Source organism: Saccopteryx bilineata, chromosome 2, assembly GCF_036850765.1.
Source record: "Saccopteryx bilineata isolate mSacBil1 chromosome 2, mSacBil1_pri_phased_curated, whole genome shotgun sequence".
Lineage (NCBI taxonomy): Eukaryota > Metazoa > Chordata > Mammalia > Chiroptera > Emballonuridae > Saccopteryx > Saccopteryx bilineata.
Window position 1 is genome coordinate 300,360,555 of NC_089491.1, and position 26,337 is coordinate 300,386,891.

A 26,337-nucleotide genomic window follows, 5' to 3' on the forward strand; every position below is an offset into this window, starting at 1 on the left:
AGGGGTAAGGCAGGACCACCTACACTCTCTTACCCTTTGGGTTGGGAGAGGAGGGAAACGGGAACTCCCCTGAAAAGCATTCTGGGGGACAGGAACAAACTGTGGGCTCCTCGCTCTTGCCCCCCTTCAGGTAGATGTCAGTAGTGACAGAGCAGAAGAGTTTGGGGGACACAGAAGGGGCAGAAGGGGATGCCCTGGGAGAGCTGGGGGCGGGGGGGGGGGGGGAGTCAGAGAAGAGAACTCTGCCTTTGGAGCTGCAGGGCTGAAGGTGTCCCCCAGCCAAATGCTCTCTAATGGCTCACACTTGCACCAGCCCCCTCCTGCTAAGGCCAATTTCCATGCTAAACTGTTCATTATCGCCACCCAGCAACGGTGCAGGGAAGTGTCAAAGTCCATCAGTGTGGGGAGAGTGGACAGGTGAACCCGTGAATACGTCTCCTGCCCTGCGCTCCGTGGGGAGGCGCAGGCCTTGGGGAAATGGTGCTGAGAAGCCAGGGTGATGATGCCGAAGGGTGGGAGAAGGCATCCAGCCCAGAGGCAGAGCTCAGTTCAGTGGGCAAGTATTTATTGAGCATTGACATGCCCAGTGCTGTGTCCAGCGCTGGGGCAGAGGACTGAACAAAGCACAGGGGTGATGGCGGAAGGGCACCAGCAAGTAACTGCAGGAGTTGCTGCTTATCACCGTGGTGACCATGTGAAAGGGGTGTACAAGGTCCCACAGGCAGGTGAGAATTTGTAACCAGAGAACCGGAACTGTTGGGGTGGGGCTGGGGAGGCTCAGAAAAGGCTGCCCTCAGCAAGTGATATGTGAGCTGAATGAAAATGCTTTGTCAATCTCTGCACAGTTGAGAACCCCCACCCTAGGCCCCGTGGGGCACCCTCCACATTCCTTAGCAGCCGTTCGGCACAGGTGTGCTCCCCTCGGCTCCTGCACTCCTCTCTCTCCCTCGTGCTCCACATTATTAGTTCTTGTATTCTTCAGGTGCCCTTACCTGCCCTGCTTTCCCCCAGACCTAGCTAAGACTTTTATCATCTGCCCCTGAACTTGTGCTGGCCTGCTCCCCCTCCCCCAAGTTAGTCTCCATATTTTTTAACCCTTTTAATGGCTCCCACAGATTTTAGGATATAGTTCAGACCCTTGAGTGAGATTCTGACATCTTGCCACACCAGGAACGCTTCCTCTCTTCCTCTGTCCCTTCCCCACACCATCTCTGCCATACTCACGTCCAGCTCTGCCAGGCCCTCTCTCTGCTATATGCATGCCCCTATTCATGCTATTCCCACAATGCCTCTGCACCTTACCTTTCAGGCTCCACTCAGCTCCCACCTCCTCAGTGAAGCCTTCCTGGATTTGCCCCATTTGGACTCAGTTGTTCTCTCTATAAGCCCATGGTCCTTATCACTGAGTACAGCACTTAAGTTGGCCTTGGATGTAAGTTACTCTATTACCTTCCTAAGACTTTGTGTACACAGTGTCACCAACTTTGGAGTGGGATGATCTGAACTGAAAACCTAGTCTATCCATTTGCTAGCAGTGTGGACAAGTTTCTTAAGTTCTCAGTGTCTTACTTTTCTCCTCAGCAATACAGGGATAATAGTAGAACCTATCTCACAAGGCTGTTGAAGGTATATAATGTGTTCTTCTGGATAAAGCACAAGAAACAGTGCCTGCTTGCTATTATTTTATTTCATATGTTATTGTGAGTTGCCTTCCTTGTCTGATAATGAACTTCTGGAGGTCAAAAAGCACATAGAATTCATCTTTGTGCTCCCTCCAAAATATTCTGCTTTGCCCCACAATCTCACATAACTTCTCCCAGAGAGAAGCACGAAAGACTCAAGCTCACAAGGACCTCAGAGGTCATCTTGAGTCTTTTACAGATCAGTAACCTGCAGTCCAGATGAGCTGAAGGAAGGTCTTGTTCAGATCATACCGCTAGTCAGCACTCGAAACCTAGCAGCCAGGAATGGAATGCCTGGGTCTAACTCAGAGCTTTCCTGCTCCAACACACATGCTATTCCTATGTCCTCTTTGAGAAGAACAGATGGTCAGTGTCAGCCCCAGCTTTCTCTTGGCATATCACTGAGCCACACTTTCAAATCACCCCTCAGCCTCCTCCCCTCCCTGCAAATGATCTCAGTTGTCGTGAGCCCTTTGGCCCTTCCTAATGAGGCAGGTTTTCCTACCTTCCAGTCGGGGTGCTGTGTGTTCTTTAAATAGGGAGCTGCAAGCCAGATTGAGCCTTGGCCTTAACAGAAACTGCAGGGGCAGAGAGCAGGGGGGACAGAATTCAAGGCAGACACAAGCTGGCCCCTGATCCCCACCCCCTCCCAGGACCCACCCCGCCAGGCACCCAGAGCACTCAGACTCCTCCCTTCACTGTGGATTTGATACAATCTGGAAAATGCATTAAACATTACACAGAGTAGTTGACGTGTAATTAATAAAGTACAGATTTTGGCTGGAAGCCTCAACTTAAAATAGCACCATGACTATGGGGAGAGGAAGGGGAGGGGAGAGAGGCTCAGAGATGGCATGTGAAGAGAACCAAGACCATTATCTCTGAGAATAACAGGGCCGCTCTCTGAAATTAGGGAGGGAGGAGGAAGATAACGATTTTATTTTTTATTAACAAGGGTGAGACTGGGGTTCAGAAAGGCTAAATGTCTTTCCCAAGGACAGTAGTGTGTCACAGGAAAAGCTGGGGACCTGTGCCTGGGCCGGCGCCTTTGACACTTGTCCACACTTCCAGGTAGTGGAAGACCACCATCCCTGTATCACCGAACCACTCTTTCCTGAAGTTGCACATTCCAGGACTGGTTTTTTTTTTTATTTGAGAGATGTTTTAATGGCAATTTGAGACAGCCTGTTCCCTCACTGACTCTCCAGAGAGGCTGGAGGGAGCTGCACATCTTCTTTGAAGCAAAAAAAAAAAAAAGAGAGAGAGAGAGAGAGAGAGAGACTTTTTCATCTGCAGGCATGTTCAGAGAGCCTTTGCTGCAGTTAAGCAGCCTTCTGGTGTGAGAGGAGAGGCGAGGAAGGGGAGTGAGGGTGGAGGGAAGGGGAGAAAGGTTTCTGTGGCTAATTCAGATGCCTGGCTTCGGGGCCGGTCTCTCTGGAAGCTGGATCCCTACTGCTTTCTGATTCCAAACTGGTTTTCTGAAACAAAATGCAAATTTCAGCCCAACAAATGAACCCTGACAGGGCGGCATCCCCTCAAGCCTGCCACTCATTAACAAATGAGTTGGCCTGAGAGAAAAGGAGTGCCCACCCCGAGTGGAGGAGGAGGACAGTGAGGGCGAGGGGGACTTCAGAATCCAAGCACCATTGTGCAGAACCCTGACTCCAAAAGGGAAACTGAGGCATGTTTCGCTAGACAGGAAATCCCGATGTGATCTTCTCATGCCACTTGAAATACTTCCTTCTCTCTACAAGGCAGACATGAACTTGATCTTGTGGAAACAGCAGCGAATGGGTGAGCGCATGTGAACATCTATTATATTATGAGACCACACGGGCCCTCTAGGAGAAGAATTAATCATATTGATTATGGGGCATGAGGAGAAAGCACCGGCTCCTGGGGCGTGACCCGTGTTGTATTTGCTTTTATGTCCCCACAGCAAAAGTGCCATCCTTGGCATATGGTGAGTCTTCGAAAATGTTTGTGGCTAGACTCAGAACCAAAATCAAATTTTTGCTCTAAATCCCCTAGAGCCTCAGTCTGTTCATCTGTAGGATGGGAATGAAGAAAGCTCCCCTTCCCCCCAGCCTGTGGGGTGGACTGAGCGAGACGTGCCGTGGGTCTGGAAGCCGTGCAGTGGCGCAGTGCGGTGGTGACGTCAGAGCGAGACGTGCCTTGGGTCTGGAAGCCGCGCAGTGGCTCAGTGTGGTGGTGACATCAGAGCAAGACGTGCCTTGGGTCTGGAAGCCGCGCAGTGGCTCAGTGTGGTGGTGACATCAGAGCGAGACGTGCCGTGGGTCTGGAAGCCGTGCAGTGGCATAGTGCGGTGGTGATGTCAGAGCGAGATGTGCCGTGGGTCTAGAAGCCGCGCAGTGGCTCAGTGTGGTGGTGACGTCAGAGCGAGACGTGCCGTGGGTCTGGAAGCCGTGCAGTGGCATAGTGCGGTGGTGATGTCAGAGCGAGATGTGCCGTGGGTCTAGAAGCCGTGCAGTGGCACAGTGCGGTGGTGACGTCAGAGCGAGACGTGCCGTGGGTCTGGAAGCCGTGCAGTGGCGCAGTGCGGTGGTGACGTCAGACATCTGGCTGCCTCGCTCTTCCTTGCTCTTGGTCCTCCCTTCCCGCTTGTGCCTGGGTCAGCGCCAGCTGCACAGACTGGGCAGTCAGAGGGACACATGGAGTGCCTGCCTTTTACCTCCAGGCCCCCCACCCCCCATGCAGGCACCTTGTTCTCGGATATCCAAACTTGAACCCAAAATCTTATACAGCTCCTTTTTCCCGGGGGAAAAGAAGTTAGAGATCCAGAGCCAGGAGCACAGCCATGGGCCAGATTCCCAGCTCTAACCCTTTCTACCTCGGGAGGGGGCAGGTGCTGATGCAGGAGAGAAGGGATGGGGAAGAAATGCACTATCTCGGGGCAGAGGGGGTGAGGGGGTGCTGGTGGCAGAGCGGGTTGGGTATCGCTGGCATTCCACAGGGGGCTTTGGCTGTGCAGTTGAATCGGAGCCGAGAGAACTGCCCAGACCAGAGGAGCCTCCGAGTCGACTGCGGGCGAACCTGATAGCCCATCTGGAATCCATCCACAGCCTGCCTCCCTCTCTCATGCCCTGAGCTCATTGGAGGAACCATGGTGGGGAAGCAGGGCCAGGTGCCTCCACCAGCAGCTAGGCTGTCCCCAAGGTGCCAGCCCTGCTGTTCCCTCCCAGCCCTGAAGGCACAGGTCCCCATACACCAGTTCCAGGCTTCAGTTCCTGCCCCTTCCTCTCACAACCAAAGTGAGCTGATCATAGGGCTTCAAGTAGAGCAGGAGAAAGGGGAAGGAGCCTCAGTTCTTTATTCAGGGGACCTGGGAATGCAGACCCATTCCATGTTAGAAAGAAATCCAAATTGACATTCAGGTAGCGCTGGGCTTTCAGAATCCTCACAGAGGAATCGACCAGCCCTCCTTGGCTGCCAGAGTCCTAAATCTCCTTGGGTACCCGGCACCTCCAATCTCCCATCACTCCAATATCCTAAGCGCTCAGGCTCTCACAACATAAGCATCTTGGGCGTGGAAGACATGGGACAGTGCAAAGAGCAGGTACAACCAGCCAGCCGCCCAGAGCCTTGCGCTGAGTCCTCCTTTCTGCTGCAAGGTGTCTCCATGACCCTGAGGGTGTCTTTGCTCCCTCAAGGATCCAGCTCCCTCCTCTCTAATAGAATAGGCTACCTGCCCCACCCCAGGATGATCATGAGGCTTGTGGAAGAAAGATTTAAATGACAGAAACAAAAAATGGAATGTCATTAGCAGAGCACATTCTCTGCAGAGCAGATGGCAATGCAATGCTACTTACATCAACAAGTGGCAGCCTCAGCTGGGCGAACCTGACCCCAGAGCCCGAAGGAGAGGGTTTTATTTCCCCATTTTCCTGGCATCTCTCCTACTCCCTGGTGTCAATAGGAGTCATGGTGGTCTTGTCACCCACCATATTTTATTAACCTGTGACCAGCACCCATCCAGCATGCGGAAGGACACCACTGGGGCTTTCTCTCCCTCTCACATGCAGATGGAGTGCCCCCCCCCACGGGGAGGCGCTGGGACTGGTGGGCTGGCGAGAGCAACCCCCACCAGGAGGATTCTGAGACAGATGAGTCAAGTTACCTATTTGTGAGGGAACCTGCCAGGGTCAGAGGCAGCTCAGGCCACCTGGAGGGAGCCAGGCCCTCCTGCCCACACCAGATCTCTTCTAACAACAAACTTTGAGAACAGCCTGTTTTCCCAGTGCAGCTTCCTGAACGGTGTTTGCCTAATCTGTCTGCCCAAAATCCTCTCCAAACATGAGGTTTCCTGCCCTGCACTGGCAATCAGCGAGCTCATTATCTAAGATTAGAGATGGAATGGGGTGTGGGGTGGGGTCCCTTTTAATTACAGGAAAAAAATTAGCCCAACTCATGTCAGCAAGGCCACTGGGATTAGAATGAAGTCCAGGTCTGGACACAGGTCAGTGGGGAGGCGGGAGGGCCCCACGCTCTGGGCTGGGGTCTTCTGCTCTTGGCTGTCTCTGGAGTCTGGGAGGAGGTGGATCGGGGAGAAGGGTACATGCGTGCATTAGAGAGACCAGGCAGAGAAAGAGACGTAATTGACATGCAGAGAAACCGGAACTGACAGGAGAAAGACAAGTCCGGAAGGGAGGAAGAGACCAACAGGTAGGAGTTCAAAGGGGATTGCTAGTGGAAACAGACAGACACGTGTTCGGAGACCTCCCTTTCTCTCCCCACAGGTCCTGTGCACTAGCATTTCTGTCACTTCCCCTTTCAAGAGGCAGACAGCAGACAGGCGGGAGAAGCAGGACTTCCCCTGCCTTTCTCCTTCCCCCTTCCCTCTCTACTAATTCTAGTGTCCAGACCTCTGACCCAGTTTTGCCCCACACAGCGCAGATGACCAATGCTTTCTTCCTGGCCAGGGGACAAGGGTGGGGTGGGGAGTTTACACCCCACCCTTCATTTCGAGTCTTTTTTATGGCCGGATGGTGGGGCTCTCTACCAAACAGTCCTTGCCTTCTCTTTTATGAGAAGAATTTCTTGGCTCAGAAAAGCATTTATTCATTATTTATTCATTTATTCTTCCATTTCACAAATAGGTAGGGAGCATTTTTATGAGCCAGACCCATAGCGGATCTAAGGATTTGTATTAGCCCAGTGGAAGACAAATTGACCACTGGGCTCTAGGTTTGAAGTGGTATCTGTCTCCTCAGCCCTTTCCTCTGTTCTAACACATTATATATGTACTTAACTGTGTTGGGGGTAGTCCAGGCCCTTGGAAACACCCACTGGCTAACTCCTACCCACAGAGACAAAGGACACAACCACATGGTGTGAACCTGATATGTCAAGGCAACATCCAACAGTGCAAATGCATCAGTGCAAATGCTATATTAGTGCATGAGTATAATTACTTGTATGTATTCCTACCCACTTTTCAAATAAGGACTTAAGTAACTTATAATAAAAGATTTGGCAAACATATATAATGAAAACTATCACAGAACTAGAAAATCCAAGCCACAAAAGGGGAGTGGAAACAAATACATTAACAAGAAAGCCAATCAACACCCAGCATCAGATTTGGCCCGAGAGTCCTTGCAGCCAAATAAAAACGGGAAATGGGATGAACTAGAAATTCTTACCTTCTTATAGACGTATACCTACTTTTCAGGGCAGACAATTCCCAGAGTTTACATTCTGTAGGTGATTTATCACACGAGACCTTGTACAGAAACCAGGACAAAAGTTGGACATCAAAATCAGAAGCATCTTTATATGGCAATTTCTTTAATAACTCATGCTGAATGCCAAGGCTGTGACATCCGTTAACAGTCAACATTCAATAAATGACTCTCCTGGAGTAACCAAAAATAAAAAGCAATAGATAAGGCCATTAAAGAAAGTGAAGCTTGATGATTAAGCTTTTGTGATCCAAGTTTGTGGCTTTCTTGATTCAAAGATAGCACACAACCTTTAAAGAACCCCCTTATGCTTGGAATTCTGCCAAAAGTTGAATAAAATAAACCATATAGATCCAGCTCCTACATCTGGGAATACATCATTTTTGTTGGCACTTCCATAGGGACTCATAATAAAACCATTAAAATGATAGTATGGTGTTAACATCATCCACAAGACAATGGTGAATGCATTTTTGGGAGGCGTGGGGCTTAATATAAGCTTTTGTAATCAAACTGACTCAGGTGCAAATCTCTGTACCATTTGCTGGCTCTGTGGCCTAAGGCAAGATATTTAACTTCTCTGAGCCCCAGTTTCTTCATCAGTGGAATGGGTTTTGGGGATCAACATAGATATTTTGTGTAAGGTGCCCAGTGCTCCATCAGACACATAATCCAAGTTCAGTAAGGGCTAACAATACACCCCTCTAGGATGTAAATAAGGCTAGATTCCTAGTGTGGGGAGAGGGACCAGGAGAAAGACAAAGAGGAGGTGTTCCCTGATCTTCACAAGGGTGGCTGGGGACCCAGTGCCCCTCCTGAGAAATCCCCTCAAAACCATCAGCTCCTAATGGCTGGGACTGTCTGAAGCCACTTCTGCAGATGTTCCAACCCAGGCTGTTTCTTGGGAGCCTCCAGGATTCTTCCTCTTTGCTCTGTTTCTGCCCCAGCTTGGCTGGGAAACCCCTCAGCCTGCTTTCTCTCATCTGTTTTCTTTCCTCTTTGGAAACGCCCAGGACTTGGGGCTTGCTGCTTAAGGTCACTCTTGAAGTCCATCTTCCCCCCCCCCACGTAGCCCCACAGGTCTTCCCACACCTCAGCCCTCAGGTGCCCCTCCTCTGCTTGTCTTAGCGGGTTCAGGTGTCAGATATCATGACAGGTATTCACTCCTGCCTCTCCTTGAGGCATCCTTGTCCAGATTGGATGTCAGCCAGCCCCAGGCAGCCTCCAGGCGACAGCAAACGGGGGTGAGGACAGGAAGCTGTGTGATGTGCCCTGGCCATCCTACCACACCTCCCTGACAGTTGGGGACCCAGAACTCTCTTGAGCCACAGAGCTGGGCAGGAAGGGAGAGGCAGACTCAGAGCATCCAGGTGTAGGGTCCGTGGTCTGACACACACAGGCCGGCCCTTCAGACACATCCCCTTTGCCCACCCTCCCTCACTGCTTCTTTGCAGTTTCTCTGGTACTTTCCAGCTCACTGCCAAATTGTCAAAAGCTATGAGAGGCAAAGTGCTGTTCAGTTAATGATTCCAGTCCCTGGAGAGGAGAAGCGCTCTTTTAAAAGAAAAAAATATACAGGAGTGGGGGTGTGGGAGGGGCAGAAGAGGGGGATGCTTTAGTAGTTCACACAAAAGCTAAGCTGTAGCTCCTTCTCGCTCTTTTTAAGGAGCAGATTAGAGGTGGGTAGGTTTGCCCCGAGCAGCCTTCTCTCTGTGGGTAATAGACTGGAGCCTCCCCCTCACTTTCTGTTTTTCACAAAGTGAAAAAGATCTGAGTCAGAACACTGCCATCCTTTTAGTCCCAGTGGCCACAGCTTTCTGTGTCCCCAGTGCAGGTCCAATAGAGAGACCCTTTCCAAATCATTCCTTCAGCATTCAGAGAGGCCGTCATCAAAAGCAGACTGCGTACCCCCCCTCCCCCAGGGGCAAAGGGCTCCACTCCAAACCCCTGATGCTCCCTCTCTTCTCTCTCCACCCAAATCCTCCCTCTCCCACTCTCCTCTTCCCCTCCTCCTTCTCCCCTTTTCCGCTTCCTCCTCCTCCCCTCTCCTCCTTCTCCCTTCTCTCCCCTCCTATCCCCACCTTCTTTCTCCTCCTCACTCTCCCCCCCCCTTCCACCTTCCCCACCTAGTTCCCTGGGAATGGATGGAGAACAGGGGTGACCAATTATCCCAATGGGCCTATGAAGAATTTCCTCCCTGCCCAATTCTATCCCACAGTCTGGCCCCACCCAACTCTCTGGATTGGAAGTAAATCAATCAAAAATTCTTTGACCCCCGCACAGCCCTTTCCAGCATCCCAAATGCTTCTACATTCCTTACCTAATTTGTTCCCGCCTCAGCCTTGTCAGGTAGGCAGTATTGTTTCTGCCAGTTTTGCAGATGAGGAAAACGAGAATTAACTCCTTTGGCCGACTGCTCCTAAGTGGCCTCCACCCCAGCAAGTAAAGACATCAGTCCTGACTGGACAGTCAACACCTAGAAGAAGGGAAGACTGAAGCGTGGGGTTTAGAAGATCTAGGAAGCAAATGGAAAATCTAGACAGTAGCTGTGGAGACGGACCTGTGTGCTCTTTGATTTCCATCACCGCCAGGTGTGACCCAGCTTTATGGGGGATTTCTCTAAGGTTATTTTTGTTCCATAGCAATGCTAGAATAGTTCCCTGTGGTGTTGGCCGCTGTCATCTGCCTCACATCCTTGTACAGGGAATTGCATCGGCTGTAGAAATGCAGCCACTCCTCAGGTGCAGTGATGCGTGGCTGTCCAAGTTTCAGGAACATGCGTCCTGGGCAGTGGAAGCCCTCGGGGGTTCGGAAAGGGTGGGGAGGCGGAGAAGAATGGGGCTGAACTTTACCGACCATTGAGCACATTGGATATTCTATCGATGTTCAAAGAAAAGGCTGAACAAACTTTGCTCCTCATATGGCTTGTGCTTCCCTCTTTCTCCCTCTCCAGGGGGTTCCTGGCATCTGCTGTACTGCTGTACCCAGCCACCAGCAAGCTCTGCGTGCTGGCACTGTGCCCAGCAGCTGTGGGGCATCAGCGCAAGGAGGGGTGGGCAGCGAGGAAAGCAGGTGTCCAGCCAAGAGAACAAGGTGACCGGAAAGGGTTTCGAGCAGTGCTTCCCGGAGTCAGTGGCAGATCATGCAGACCAGATACCCCCTGCTCGCCACCTATTCCCCACCCACCTTGATGAAAGTGGTCTGGCCTCAGAAGAAGAGCAATGAATTAATTAGGGGTCCGTTGTCACAGAGCAGCTCATTATTAAAGTCCCTCTCCTGGGAGGGGAGATGGGGAAAGGTGTGAAGAGGACAGCTATTCAAACAGAATCTTTTAAAGAAGCTAGACCCACCCCACAGCGGTCTGTTCTGCGCTTGGGCTCTGCCAGAAAGACAGGCAGCAGCACACGCGGGCACCCTGAGCACCCTGCGCTGGCCGCTTGAGATTTCAGGGCGGAGGCTTCTGGCCTCACTTCTTTCCTGCTTCATTCCTCTTCCTAAGACACTGTGTCTCAGACCCCTGCTCTGACCCATCACTGTGATCTCTGGGCCTGCTCTCCATCGCCCTCGAGCCAGCGCAGCTCCAGCGTAGTGGCCCTAGAGCTCTTTTCCTAACAGCGGCTTGAGGGCTTGAGCGTTCAGTGCGTGCCTCCTAGGAGCTCTGCAGGTGCACTGGGGAAGCCAAACGATCGTTTCAGCAGAAGCAAAGTGTGCAGTTTGTTTTGGTGCCAGTTCCAGCAGATTTGGTGGGGGTTGGGGTGCTGGGGGTATTGCAGAGCAGGGTTCCCCATTCTTTTCTAGAGATGGGAAAAGAGAGGCCTGGAAAGGGAAGGCCTAATAGGCTTGAAATTCTGGTCATTTCACCTACCAGCTGTGTGACCCTAAAGAACTATCTCGCCCCTCTCTGCCTCAGTTTCCTCAGCTATAACAGGGAAATAATAGGACCCTTAGCACAATGTCTAACAACAATAGGAGTTAAATGAATGTGAGCTGTGGCTAATGTTCCACTCCTGCCCATTTCCAGGGACAGAATTCATTCACTTCATCAGCATGTGTTACTGAGGTCCTACTATGTACAAGTGCAATGGGCACATGGAGCTGTATGAAACAAGATGCCTGTTTCCTAGGGACCTAGCATCTTAGGAAAGATAACTGCATGTGTGTTCACAAGTGACTGCACCAAGAGACACTCTAGGCCAGGAGTCCCCAAACTACGGCCCCTGAGGCCATTTATCCGGTCCCCACCGCACTTCCTGAAGGGGCACCTCTTTCATTGGTGGTCAGTGAGAGGAGCATAGTTCCCATTGAAATACTGGTCAGTTTGTTGATTTAAATTTACTTGTTCTTTATTTTAAATATTGTATTTGTTCCCGTTTTGTTTTTTTACTTTAAAATAAGATATGTGCAGTGGGCATAGGGATTTGTTCATAGTTTTTTTTTTTTTTAGTCCGGCCCTCCAATGGTCTGAGGGACAGTGAACTGGCCCCCTGTGTAAAAAGTTTGGGGACCCCTGCTCTAGGCGCTATGAGAATTCAGAGGGATCAAGACAGGCTTCATGGAGGAGATGTCATTTGGATTGGGTCTTGGAGGATGATTGGGAGGTAAAATAAATTGTCAAACAAAGGCATAGGGACCAAAAACCTGGAGACATAATTAGAAAATGGTGAGAAGGCCATGTTAGCTAGACCGCTAAATGCCAAATTAAAAATTGTAAACTTTTCTAAACCATCAGTGGGGGCAATTAAAGGTGTTTTGAGTGTGCGTGTATGGATGCATGCAACTGTTTACTCTTTTTCATATTCCAAAAGTAGCATATGTTTATTATTTTTAAAAATTAGAGGCGCCTGAGATAAGCAAGAGAGAGAAAATTACAAACACCTGAAATTTAAGGATTTTGTGTACAGAAAAGGCAGGATCAAATAAGTGTTTTAAGAAGATTAATCTGGTGGTGTTTGGGAGAACAGATTGCAGGCATCCCAAACTACGGCCCCGCGGGCCACATGCGGCCCCCTGAGGCCATTTATCCGGCCCCCCGCCGCACTTCCAGAAGGGGCACCTCTTTCACTGGTGGTCAGTGAGAGGAGCACTGTATGTGGCGGCCCCCCAACGGTCTGAGGGACAGTGAACTGGCGCCCTGTGTAAGAAGTTTGGGGGCCCCTGGGTTAGAGCAAGAATATGCTGGAGACGGGGAGACCCCTCAGGTTATTGCAGTAGCACAGGTACGAGGCAATAAAGACTCAGTGAGCCCTAGCCCCTGAGCAGTGGTAGAGAAGTACAGTGACATGGATGTGGTTTCCGCTTTTGTTTTTTTTTGTTTTCCGGTTACTACGCTTTTTCTGCACCATGGTATACACATGCCACATGCATTCTTTAAATGACTTTTCCTTTAAAAATCCCAGGGAGTCCCCTGCATTCAGGCATAGCCCAGTGTCGGATTGCTATGCACACAAATCTCGACCTCCCTTTTCATCCTCACAGCCCAAAATGCCATCCTCGATGTTAATGAAAGCAAGAGATTACTGTTCCAGATTATAAAATGCAGAGCAATTTTAGGCCATTGGAAAGAATGAGTTAATTAAAGAGGGTAATAACCTTCTTGAACACCCACCCTTTGCTCTTTTTCCAGACTGCAGGTGGCCTTCTCTGTCACACTGGAGGAGACAGCTCTATGATCTATTTTTCCCCAGGACTTATCTCTAGGGGCACCCAGCAGTTTTGGGATGTAATTTTGAGTCCCAGCGCAGGCATTGTTGTCTTGTTTGACTTACAAAAAACCGAGGCCCTGGGGGGAGGGTGAATGAAAGAGTCCAGACCTTGGAATCAGGCCGACCAGCTCTGAGCTTCCCCGGGCCACCTACTAGCTGTGTGAGCCTGCTCTGGACACTGAACTTTTCTTATTCTGTGACGGGGAGCCTATCCCATAGAATGTTCAAGATTTTTCATGTTGATATCTCCAATCCTTTGCACATTGGTGGTCGTGTTCAATAGATGTTCAATAAATAGGTTGAACTAAATTGATAAACGGAGAGAAGTGGTTTGAAAACCTGTGTCAAGCAGGGTTCCTTTGCCTGCTCCTCCCTGGGAGTGGGATGGGGCCTTTGCAAGGTCTTTAACCTGTGTGCCTAATTCTCACCACACCCAGTTACTGAGCTTGGTGAGGAAGGCTGCACCATCCCCCTACATGGGCCCTAAAAGATAGTTCTAATTAATTAACTCAGACCTAAAACAGCCAGGGCGTCCCCAAGCAGAAGCCTGTGTGTTATGCCCCAAATGGAGATTTCAGGAGCCCCCACATATTAGAGCTTTCGGTAAAGAGAGATTCTGATTTGGCAGAAGTTGCTCATTATTCTTTATTAATTCCTCCTCCCACCCCTCTACGCTTCCCCCAACTCTGTGCACGCTCCCTGTGAATTATTGCTTTGCCACTGCGTGATTTGATTTCATCTGAGGCTGCTTAATGCCTTGGCTGTCCCTAGCTGTGTTTATCTTATTGTTTCCCAGAACAATCAAGTGCTTCCCTTGCCCCTGGCAGCTTCATCCTGTTCCCGGCACCTCCTGACCTGCCCAAGTCTTAAGCTGGAGCAACTCCGAAAGGTGGGGCTGGTCTGAGGCCAAGCCCCGTGCTGCAGAGAGGCCCCAGGTCACACACCTGTGCAAGCTCTGAGCTCGAAGCCCTCCCTGACAGAGGTAGACCCAAGAGTTGGATTCTTTTGCTTCTAGGTCTTCTAGGTCTTGATGTCACTTTCCCCTGCGTTGAAAAGGGAGAGGTCCCTGGAATGAGGAAATCGGCGCCCTGTGGAGTAGTGTGTCATTAACACAGGAAGGTGGGGAGCAGGGGCCGTGCCTGCCAGTCCCGTAGGCAGCAGGGATTGGTGACTGCTTGGCCGTCCACCCCTGGCTGAGAGATGCGAAGAAGCCATGATTAAGGAAAAAAAAAATAACCATCTCCCACTCCAGCCAATCTCTCCAGCCTAACTCCTGAACACTTACTTGACTCGGGGTGGGCGCTCAATGAATATTCACGACATCCACTCTCCCCTTTCATTGTAAGCCAGGCTCCTATATCACAGATTGTCCCAAGCTACAGAAGTCCAGAGAAGCTACAGATGTCCAGAGAAGTTCTTAGGACCACCTCCCCATGTTTCAAAAGAAAGCTCTCGATGGCTTGGCCCTCTGCTAATCCATCACCCCCAGTTTCATATTTAGGACAAACTCATTGTGTGCAGAAATGGAAGTAGTTGTATGTGGAAATGTCATTCTCCAATGTCAAAGCCCTAGTGATTGACGACAACTCACTGGGGACCAGTGTTGGAAGCATCTGCATGGGGGTGGGGGGGGGAGAGTGTGTGTGATGTGTGAAAGTGGGAGCAGCCAGAATTCTCTAAGTTTAGCACGTCTTAATGACCACCTTCCTTTTCACGGATGGACATATCCTGGCCTTGTCTTCCCCCTTCCTTTCCTCCCCTGGATCAGTGCAACCCACAGGCCAAGTTTTCAGTCTCCTGTGTCCCTCTCCAATTAGCCAGGCATTTAGGGCCAGGCTCCGAACCGTCCTCCGGGGAGGCCCAGCCTGCTTGGCTGTGACTCTGCACAGTTAGTTAATGTTTGCGCCACTCCGGGGGTGTGAGGGCTGAGCCAGAGGCCATTGCACTGGAAGTTGCTGGTGCTTCTTCTGTGTGTGTGCACGTGTGTGTGCGGGACAGAGGAGAGAAGAAGCCCAGAGACCGAGTTTACTAAAGACTTCAATCTATAAATAATTCGGGTCATGAAGGGGCACAAAAATAAACCAGCTTGAATCCTTTCCATCTCAGCACTGGTGCACAGCTGCAGACACGCGCGCTCGTTAGCTCACCCCGGAGTTCAGTCTGGGCAGCGCCAGGCTTTCTCCACCTCGCCCTCTTTAAAGGTCTAAACGTGCACACGCCTGCACACACACAACACACATAGGCACACACGCTTATATACCACGGAAGTCCTGAGGCCTGAGGCAGAGATACAAATAAATCATAAAGGACTCTTCCAACGTGAATTTTAGGACCTAAGGTGGCAAGACCTGCAGAAATTGTTGTTGAGCCGCCAGTAACCGCATGTCAGAAGCCTCATCCTCTCCACGTGCTCAGGTCTGCAACACTGTTTCCAAGCAGTCTGGGCTCAAACAACAATAGCTCCTTCATATTTACATCACACTTTAAATTTTCCAGGGAGCTCACATCTCCACCTCTGCTGTTCAGTTGAGGTGTCAGTTCCTCCAGGAAGCCCTCAATCTAGGTGCAGTGCTGTCCTGCCCCTCCCCACCCTGCACTGGCCTTCCCAGACTCCCCATGTGTTTGCGGAGACCAGTGCTAAGTGTCCCTTTCCCTTTTCCTCCAGCTTCCTAAGAAGATCTTTTCTCACAGTGTCCCCAGCTGTTAGCCCAGGCCCGGCTCACGGTAGGCATGCTCTAAACGTATGGGGGACAATCCTGAAATTCATAGTTAATAAGCAGTTCGTTGTCGTGCATCTTTTTTGAGCTAGTAAGAACAGGAGTTACCACCCTTCTTTGGCAGCTACAGACACGATTACACAAACAAGTGAAGTGACTTGCCTGAAGTTACATAGCCAATTAATGAGAGAGTCGGGCTTACATTCCAGCCCTCCAGACAGGAACCAGTGCCCCCCACGGCGTGGGGATGCCTCTCACACCAGTGTTTCCTCCTGAGAGGCCCAAGAAGAGAATTCCCGATTCTATTGCTCTTCAGCTAATTTTTATTTAAAAAAATTACTATGACTACTACTACCACGAATAATAACAATAGAGTGATATTAGAGCGCCAAATTCCAAGCAAAGAAGCTATAATTTAGGACTAACTAGAGAAGAAATGGATGCACAAGAGAAAGAGTTTGGAAGGGCCTGCAGGTAAGCTAGTTAATTAGATATGCTGATTTGAACTGGATGTTCAAGTAAAGAGGCTGTCATTAATTTCTGCACAGACCTAGCTGTGATTTAAAGGAAAGCTACTAATAGGATTGCAATTTCATTCCCATTTCAAAGAAGCGCCTCCCACCTGGGGAAAGGACAGTAAATCTCCCCTGGATATCATCTGCTCCAAAGCCAGTCCTGAGAAACTGACCCTTTTAGCCTCCAACCGAAGTTCCCCAAAATTAGGTTTTGAGTTTATCGTGGCCTCCAGGAAAGGGGTGACTGTCCCATTTTGGCCCACTTTGGATTGACAGAGGAAGAGTGCATAAGGACAGAATTGGGACTTTCACTGTACTCTGTTCTCAGCCACGATGAACAGGTGTGGTCGACCAGGATTATACTCTCTTGCACGAGTCCCAGAGTGGCTTGAGATGTCAGGGTCTGTGTGCGAACGAATCCCTGTTCTGCCACACTTAGCTGTGTGGTCTTGGGAAAGTCACCTAACTTTCCCATGCCTAAAATTTCCTCTCTGCAAAATAGAAATCATAATAATGTTTACCTCAGGGCTGCTTGTAAGAATTGAATGAGTTAATTTTTGCTAAGCGCTTTCAACGGCACCTAGCACATAGTAAAAGCGATAGTGCAGCACCTATTATAAAATTCTTTAGGACAGGGCTCTTCCTTTGAAAATCAGACAGGGCCACATTTACCCCTGAAACAAAAGAGGTTATCCTGGATTCAAAATCCTCCTGAGAAGAAATTGACAGCATCCTGTGGTCGCTCATTCTACAGTCAGGACTCCCTGCGACAGGAATTTTTACAAGAGCTAGCCGAAATCTCCCTGTGCGACAGAGCAGGCACATCTTCCCTTTTCCCGGTCTCAGTAAAGACTGCCACCCTGCACTGTGGCACATCGTCCTTCTTATCCCAACTCTGAGTTTTGTACAAGCGAAATGGCCAGCTTCTGTATGTCTATTGAGATCTGGACCTTTCAGGAGAGGAGGATCCCAACTAGAAAGACCTGCTCAGGTGACTGGCTTCCACCTGTCAGCGTCTCCTCCCTCCTCTCCCTGCCTCCTCGCTCTTCCCCTGCCTGGCTGGGTGTGGACATCTGTGCAGCTTGGTCTGATAATGCCCTTCTCTTGGACTGGATTCATGACCTATTTCAGCTTATTGTTGTCCTGTGGTCATTGAAACCTGGCTCTGGGGACACAAGTTTAAAAAAAAAACTGTGAGTTTGTGGGACACCATAGAATAGACACACTCAGTTGGATTTTTAAATCCTACTTTTGTTTGGGACTCCCTGCCAGTCCCCTCACTACCATCCTGGGTCTGGCAAGGCTGGGGGACAACTCTGAAACGCAAATCTTCTTATCCAAGACAGAAGGATCTAGGCAACCTCCAGGCAACCGCGCGCCTGCACCCTCCCTGCTTCCTAGCCAGCCCCTCCTCCCCAGTCCCTAGAGGCCCTCAGCCATGTCCTTCCTCTGGACCCACTGGCTGGGGGCCGGTTTGAGCCCCACTTTTATCACTGCTAGCTGTGTGCCTTGAATGGAAGGGCTTAGACGAGATGAGCTCCAAAGCAAGCCCTGGAGCTCCAGCAGTTTACACGTCTATGATTCTCCCGGGACAGGCATTGAGCAGATTGTCTCTTCTGTCTATCCAGAAGGGAAAAACTGAGGCCCAGAGAGATGAGGTAACTGGCCTGAAAGTATACCATTGGGCAGAAATCAAGCCCAGGCAAGAACAGAGTCAGACCAGAAACCCAGGAGCCCTGAACCGCAGAGCTGTACTCTGTCCACTCGGGTGGGTGGCCCGAGGGGGGAAAGAGCATTAGGGAGGGTAAAGCCCTCTGCTGCCCGGTGGGCCTCCCCTGCCTTCTGCCTGCCAGCTCCTGTCCCCACCTCATTTCCTTTGACCCCCAAGCCCCGGTCTCCTGGCCCCCACTGTCCCTCCTCTGTTCCCCCCTGCAGGTTTCTGGGAGGGTCACAGGAGCTGGAGGCAGAGAGCATGGAAGGAGGGAATGAGAGGCTCAGCCTTCCTGGGCAGTATGGCTCTTCTCTCCAGGGATTCAGGCTGAATGAAACAGGATAGCTTAGTTCAGGTTCAGTTCCAAGAACATTTTCTGTTCTGGTGTGGTTTTAGCTCTGACGTTTGAGAGTTATATAGATTTGATTCTGGCTTTTACTGGTTTATTAAATGATTGGTGCTGCAGATGGAAATAAAAAAACAAAACAAAGAATCTGCTTAGGTCTCTGAGTCAGTAAAAGGTGAAGGCCCAGCATTGGTTCTAACTGGGACGCAGCCGCGGATGTGATGACAAGTTGTCTTTGGCTCGATCCAGCTCCAGCCTGGCCCTGGGGACCATCTAGTTCCAAGGATCAGGGAGGGAAGGCCCGGCTTGTGGCGCTCCTCCTTCTGACTTTGTGTCCAGACCTTGCTGGGGATCCAGGCAAGTGCCCGGGCTTGTGGGGAGAGGGGTGCCCCGCTTGGCAGGGGGTTAACTGGCCTTTCGGGGCACAGAGATTGTGGGCCAGCCTGAAGGAGGGGGGCAGGTTCTAAGCTCCTGGAACCGAGCCAGTGCCTTGAGGAGACCTAATCTCACAAAAGAGGAGCCGCTGTCACAGGGAGGGTGGTGAGAGCCACAGGGACAGTTCCCCTTCAGAGGAAGAAATAGCACCTGGGCTTCCTCCTTTGTGGAGACAGAAAGCTGAGGTCAAGCCAGCCAGAAGTCATGACTATCACACCTTCCTTCTTCCTCCGGTAATAGCACGAGAACTTTTGTGACCAAATGCTACTGCACTTCGGGAAGGATCTCATGGAAATTTGGTATCTGTCCACCTACGAGGGGATGCTGCTTTGATGTTAAGGGGAACCAATTTAATGGTGGCATGTTTCCCCAGGTATAGACCCTGGCTCTTCCCTCTACCTTAGGGGTCTCAAACTCAACTCAGCATGTGGGCCGCAGAGCAAGATCACAGCCGTTCGGCGGGCCGCACTAGGTCTACAAAAGGCAACTGTTACGCAACACTTTTCTCACTGCAGTTGAAAACAAAAAAAAAAATCAGTACAACAAGCACAATCGTACATGCAGTTTACTCAGTGTCACAAAACGACCAGAAACTGTAGTTCACATCACAACTGCTGTTAACTAAGCTAATATCTAGCTAGGATGCTAGAGAAATGAAAAATACAAGTAGGCTCCTAGCCTTACTTAATTTTATCCAAAATATTTTGAAGTTCGTGGATTAGTCTGCGGGCTGCACAAAATTGTTCGGTGGGCCGCGAGTTTGAGACCCCTGCTCTACCTGAATCCATGGTCAGATTGGCTCAAGGAGGTGGGTGGGAGCCTCAGCCCCACCACCATTACTGACCTGACTCTCTACCCTGCGAGAATGAATTAAATGGGGCCTTGACCCCTCTCCTGAAAGGAGGGGCTTAGTGACAGTTGCCAAGGCAACAGCTCTGAACAGGGAGAAGCTACAAACCAGGTAGAAAGGGAGCAAAAGAGGAGCTAAGGGGAAAGAGGAGAGCCTAGCCCACAAGGGGAGTTACCGGGGTAGGAACGGCTGAGAGAAGTTGGTCCCACTGAGGTTACGTCCTCATCTTCAAGCCCAGCGGCCACCAACTCAACCATCAAAGAGGGTGAGGAGAACACGATATCCCTGACTCCATGATATCCCTGGGGCCAGGAGCAGGGACTCGGGCAGGAATCTGCTGTTTCTGCCACTAGGAAACCCAGGGCCCCACAGTTTCCCACCCACAGCGGGCTTGTGGCCTGCCTCCCACCCACTGCAGTCCATTTCCACCCAGCAGGTACGCTTCAGGCCCCTCGAGTATGCAGTTCTCGGGAGGATAGAGAAATATGAATGGAAGTGCTGGTCCTGTTTCCCCAACTCTGCAATGATTATTGCTCTTGACCCTTTCTATTCGGCCAATAGGAACTAAAAGTGCCTCCAGTTGTCCATCCTGACATGTTTACTGTGGCATCCGGCACCAGGCTCAGCCCTTGGGATGAACAAGCCATGGTTCTTGCATTCAGGGTGGGAGAACCGGGCAGAGGGGAGGAGATGGTTAGAAAGGGAATCAGGACAGGAAGACTTAATTTTAAAATCTTCCAAAGAAAATCTTTTGACTTCATTTTGATTTAGCACAAAAGAGTCCACAGTATTTTATTAGTTGGTTCATAGTTTATGTTCTTTCAACAAGTATTTCTCCGGCATTCCCTTTTATGCTTCACCAGCTATGTTCCTAGCCCCAGTCTAGTCCTCGGGGTTAGAGGTTGTGAGAGCAATAGAAAATACAATCCCTGCCCTCAAAATGTTGACGGACATATGCACATGTGAAGCAGTTAGAGAACAATTTAAATAGGTCACCAATACAAGTTAGATAGTAGTACACCATAAACAAATCAACTGATTATAATCCTAGGACAAAATATCTGGTAGGAAAGGCATCAGGCAAAGGTGCAATTAGTGTGGTACAGAGATGCGGGGAGGCTTTGTGGAGGAAGTGGGGCTTGAGCCCTGCGGTTTTCTGTGAGTAGCGAACACAGAAGGGAGCCACCAGGGAGGGAATGTTGGTCAACAGTCTGCTGTTATGTTGGGAACAAAAACCTGCAGGTGGGGGCACATTCGACCAAGCATTCCCAGCCACCAACTATTGGATGACCTAGGGACCTCTCCCCACCAAGTCTCAGTATTCTATACATATATTGCTTAGACTAGATTAGTGCTCTTGAAGCCTAGATCAGCAGTATCCACATCACCTGGGAATTTATTAGAAATGAAAATTCTCAGGCCTTATTCCCACTGAATCAGTAGCTCTGAGTATGGGCTTAGTAATGTATTTTACCAAGCCCCACTGGTGATTCAGCATGCAGGTTTTAACCACTGGGCTACAGCGGGGCTTCTAGACTCTGGCTGCTCATTACATCCACCTGGGAAGCTTTGAAACCCCCAAAAGATGCCTAGGCCCCGCCCACAGAGATTCTGATAAATGGACCTGGCCCTGACACCGATATTCTTTACGACTCCCCAGATGATTCTAATGTGCAGCCCAGGCTGAGCAGCGCTGGCCTAGATGACATCCAAGTCCTCTCTGACTTATTACGCTGGGATGGGCTCTGAGAGAGCGAGCCGGGACCCCCCTTACCAGCTCTCACAGAGGGGCTTTGCAGACATTCAGAGGATCAATTTGGGGGCAGAAAGACCTTCCTGAGACCGAAAGTCTTGACTCTCTGCTTGACCAGCTTTTTGATGGTTTGTGTGCTTGTCCTGCTGGTCTCTTCCCTTTCTCCCCTGAGACAGAAACACTGTGCCGATGTTGACTTTCTCATCCCAAACACAGGTAAGTGTACACGAGCACACACTCACTTGCACACACACCCATCACACTATGCTATAAATGTACGTAGATACACACAAGAATGACCACTTAGGGATATTCAAAATTACACCTAAGGGCTTATATATACAAATAAACCTACCATTAGGAATCCCAGACTCAGCACACTCAGACTTCTTAGAGGATTCTTCTTGGTGGAACTGGTCTGAATGAGTTTAGGGGCACCTCTGTCTTCCCTACAGCCCAAGCTGGTTCAGGGTAGCAATGGGTGATGAGGTGGGATTCTCCATTATCTCTGCAAAGCAACCTGCTCTGGCTGAGGCCCTTCACCCACAGGAGGCTGCTGAGAACAAGATGCTGAGGACACCCTTGTTTCTTTTGCAGATTCGAGCCGATGGTCCCCCCCATGGTGGGGTCCAGTATGAGATGGTCTCTGTGCTCAAAGATGGGAGCCCCATCCTCCGGGACATGGCCTTCTCCATCGATCAGCGCTACCTGTATGTCATGTCGGAGAGACAGGTAAGGGCCGGCACCTAGCCCTCCTTTCTGAAACCCAGAAGAAACTGATAACCTGTGACCTTTATTCAGGAGCTGTTCCCTCTAACAGGGGAGACCTCCGGGCTTGCTGCTCAGGGGCCTAGGAGAGCAGAGACCATAGAAGTTTTTGCAGGAAGCCAGAGAGAAGCAACAGGGGCCAGCCACTTCCCGCAGGCTCCTCTCTAGGCCACAGCCCCTGTCTCAGCGCGTGATGAACAGCCCCGCAAGAACGGGCCAGACTGCATGGAGCAGCTTGGTGTGATTAGGAGGTAGATTTACTGCTCCCGGGCCCACAGAGTCTGCTGCTCAGGGGAGCCAGAGAGGTGTAAATAATCCAGGCCTCCAGGCTGGGCCAAATCCTGGGAGAGACAGACCCAAGAGAGGGCCTCCCCACCCAGGAGATAAAAATCTTGGCCTGTGTTTTAGACCGAGGAAGGGTAGAAGCTGGCTCGCACTGAGAAGCTGAAGCCCTGCCTGCCGAGCTGGGGAGCCCTGAGAAATAGACTCCTACCCTCTGCTGGGTCACCACTAGCCAGGTTTCCTCCCTCTGGGATGAAGCATTATTTCCCCGGATTGTATTTGCTCTGAGTATGTGTGAGCAGAGAGAAGGCAGAGAGAGCCACGAGGAAGGGCAAGAGAAGCAGGGAAGATGGGGGCTTCTCCAAATCAGCGGAGATGCAGAAAGCAAAGACCTTAGAACAGGCCGGCTTTTTCCATTCATTCAATAAGTGGGTCAGCAGTGGTTCAGCAGAAGCTGTGGTCCTGCCATTGACCTGAACACGGTAAGCAAGATAAAGACCAAAGGTGGCGAAAAAGGACTGTGAAACTCTCTTGGTGCTGAGGACAACGACTTAGGCTAGACAAAGATTTGGGGCTGGAGGAACAACAAGCTTTCAGAGGGTACCTCCTAGATCATGTGTCTTTCTGAAAATACTCTGCCAAGGTTCCAGGTGTCCTTGATCAGTGTCACCCAGAGTTCTCTTTCACTCCTTTCTTTCTGAGTGTGGGCATGCTGAATCCAGGAATGATGGATGAGTGGAGGGAGGAAGGAAGAGGCGAATGGGCACATGACAGTGTGAGGGAAGCAGTGGTGCAGCTCTAACTTGAAAATTACTTCTGGAGAATAGATGACACAAATCATATGCTAATTACATGCAAATTATATCCAGATCCTCTTGAACCCACCTGTCTTCTTACCTCCTTTCATGTGGCCCCTGCAGTTGAGGTATAAATAGGTCCAGATGGGAACCCGGTAGAGCTGGAGGAGGCTGTGCCTGACCTAGAGTGTGAAAGACAGTCTTGGAAGTAAACACTGACCTATTGTTCAATAAAACCCCACTACTGGTAAATATATTTATTAGGAACAATGTACTGGGACAACACCAAAATGAATGGGACTTGATCACTACCCTGAAGTTGCTTACAGTCTAACGAGGGAGAGACACACATACCCAGAAATCTATAACATCTTTAAGTCTATAAATACTCTGCTTTTTTTTTTCTTCTTTTTTTATAGACTAAAGGTTATTTCTTAAACAAGCAAAAAAGGGGTAGGTACTCACTATACAAATTTAAACTACATGAAGAAGAAGATAAGTTCCCAAACCTCCCTACCCAAAATGCAACAGCTTGTTAACATTTAGTGAACACCATGTCGGACACTTTTACAAGAATATGCAGCGATAAGGGTGGATGGATAGATGGAAACTCGGATGGGTAGATTAAGTGATCGTATAAGGGATCAAATAGACCCACATGATACAAGATACTTTTAAAAGACATTATATCTGACTGAGGACCAGTTGGGTTACCCTGAGCAAAAGCACTTCCTTGGCTTCTCTGAGCCCAGGGAAGTGGAAAAGCAGAAACAGCAAAAACAAGTGATGAATGAGACCTTAGTGGAATTGAGAAGATTTCAAGGCACATATTTTTTTCGATGGCATATCTTTTTCTCAAATGGGATGCTTTCTGAAATTGCATTTAAAATGTGGCCAAAGGAGAGGGCCTAGGCTAAGAATGAGGGTTGATGAGTGGTCTTTAGGGAATATAATGATCTCTTGAGACCATATCTGGTGTCCCCTCTGAGAGCATCACCAGCCTTGGCTAAAGCAAATGTCCACATTGCTTGTTTCTAAATGTCCTCTCCTTCTGTCTCAGCTGACAGTTCTTGTTACAATCTGCACCAGACCGAGGGTTCAGTAATAGCCAATCACACTGAGCAGATACAGGAAGAGCTTGGGTTGAATGCGTGGGGCTGTCTCTAGTAGGTAACATGTTTGTCCCGGGAAACCCTATACCAGGTGGAGTTGTGAGCAGCAGGCAGAGTCTAAGGGGGATTTGCAGTTCACTCTAAGGCCTGTCACCTGGAAAGCTGTAAATCATGTAGAAATAAGTAGCCAGGTGATTTCACCAGAGGCTTGGCCAGGGATGAGGGCCAAGAACCGCTCAGAAGGCCCATCTGTCTGAGTCTGAGCAGCCATGAGTACAGAATCTTCCCCGACAGCCGGATCTCTTAAAGGAAACTCTTTAATGTATGTCAACAGAACAGTTAATGAAAATGAAGTCAGATGGCTTGGGTTCTAGTTCAGCTTTCACTGTAACCGGAAGTTGGACCCTCACAGCTTCAATTACTTCCCTTATTATAAAGGAGTTGCATCAGATGGTAGGGCTGTCTCTGAAGTCTGCCTCTTTGATTTGGATCCTATCTCCACATTGAATAGCTGGGCAGCCTGAGACAAGTCACTTCACCTGAGTGCATCTCCTGGGGTCCACATGAGGCTCAGTGGAGACAACAGATGGGAGTTTGATTCACAGTGCCCTGGCACCACGCAAACAGTTGACATGAAGATTTTATATGGCTCCTTTATGCCCTCAGGCTTTCCAGTAACACGACTCAGAGGGGTGGTGACTGTGATCGTGATTAGGAGGAAACTAAGTGGCAGGGTAGAGCACCCAGGGGGCCTGTGTTCTAGTCCTGGCCCCACTTCTAGAAAGCTGGATGACCTGGACCCTTACCTTCTCAGGGACTCAGTTTCCTCACCTGTAAAGATGGAGAAAATAACTCCAACTCTTCCGTTTGTCTATGGTCTTGGCACTGAGACACTCCTCCTCTCCAGAAAACAACACCAAAAGCACAGTGGACAGGCTTCCAAGTTTACAAGGCCCTGTATACTCACAGGAACTTCTTCCCCAAAGGGACCCCTGCAGAGGGGGCAGAAATGCTGGCTGGTATGGAGGTATGGATAAGTGTATCTCTATTTGAGGCAAACACTTATCTGTTTTGATGGCTTTAGAGTTCGCTGAAAGACCTAAAACCTCAGAAGACATCATGGGAATGGCATTCCTATCACTTCACTTTATAATAAACCCCTGGGTGACCATCTCTCATCCCTGTGTTCATCTTGTCCCCAACTCTTCTCTCTCTATTCTCCTCCCCCACCCCCAAACATGGCACCTGTTATATCCATAATGCCATATGAGAGTAGAACCGAGTCTCAGGTCTCAAGTTCTGCCTATGGAAGTTTTCCTCTACCCACTGGGATAGAACAATTCAGTACAGCTCATTCTCCCTCCATGTGTGTGTGTGTGTGTGTATTAAATGTAATTAAAAAGTAGAATAGGACTAGTCAGAGTGTTGGTTCGTTAGAGCCACTGCCTAACAAGCTGGGTTAATGTACTGTTAATAGATCTAAGGCCAGCCAGTCCCAGGGGAAAATTTAGGAACCGATTCCCCAATCCTGTTACTCACCCAGAGCCTCCATTGATAGGATGCCTGGTTCTTCCCTAGAAAATCCACCCCGCCTCCTCAACAGTGAATTGACAGATGTTATGGGAGGGACTGCAAGTCACTCTCCTATCTTCAGTGTCTTATGGAAGTCAGACAGCAAGTCCGGGGAAAATCAGGCTAAGAGCCAAGCGAGAAACCGAGCGACAAGATGAAGAGAAACTTGATAGCCCCAGTTTCCACCCAACTTCTCAGGCTGGCCACTCCTCGAAAGAGAATCTAACTGTACTCTGAGTGGATAGAAAAAGAGTATGGGGATGGAAGCAATTATTCCATTTTATACTTTAATTTATTTGAATTAACAGAGGGAATAGAGGCATAAAATGATCCAGCGAAGGATGAAATGGGAAAAAGGAGTCTCAGTGGAGAATGGCTGTATGCAGGCTGGAA

General features: G+C 49.8%; 1 protein-coding gene across 1 annotated transcript in view; it reads left to right on the forward strand.

Annotated features, from left to right (window-relative positions):
* PLXNA2 (plexin A2) overlaps positions 1-26,337 on the forward strand; it is a 211,679-nt gene that overhangs the window by 76,535 nt on the left and 108,807 nt on the right. The window contains exon 4 of the mRNA XM_066261465.1: positions 22,011-22,145. Within this exon, the coding sequence (XP_066117562.1) occupies positions 22,011-22,145 (135 nt within the window). The remainder of the gene's footprint in view (positions 1-22,010; positions 22,146-26,337) is intronic.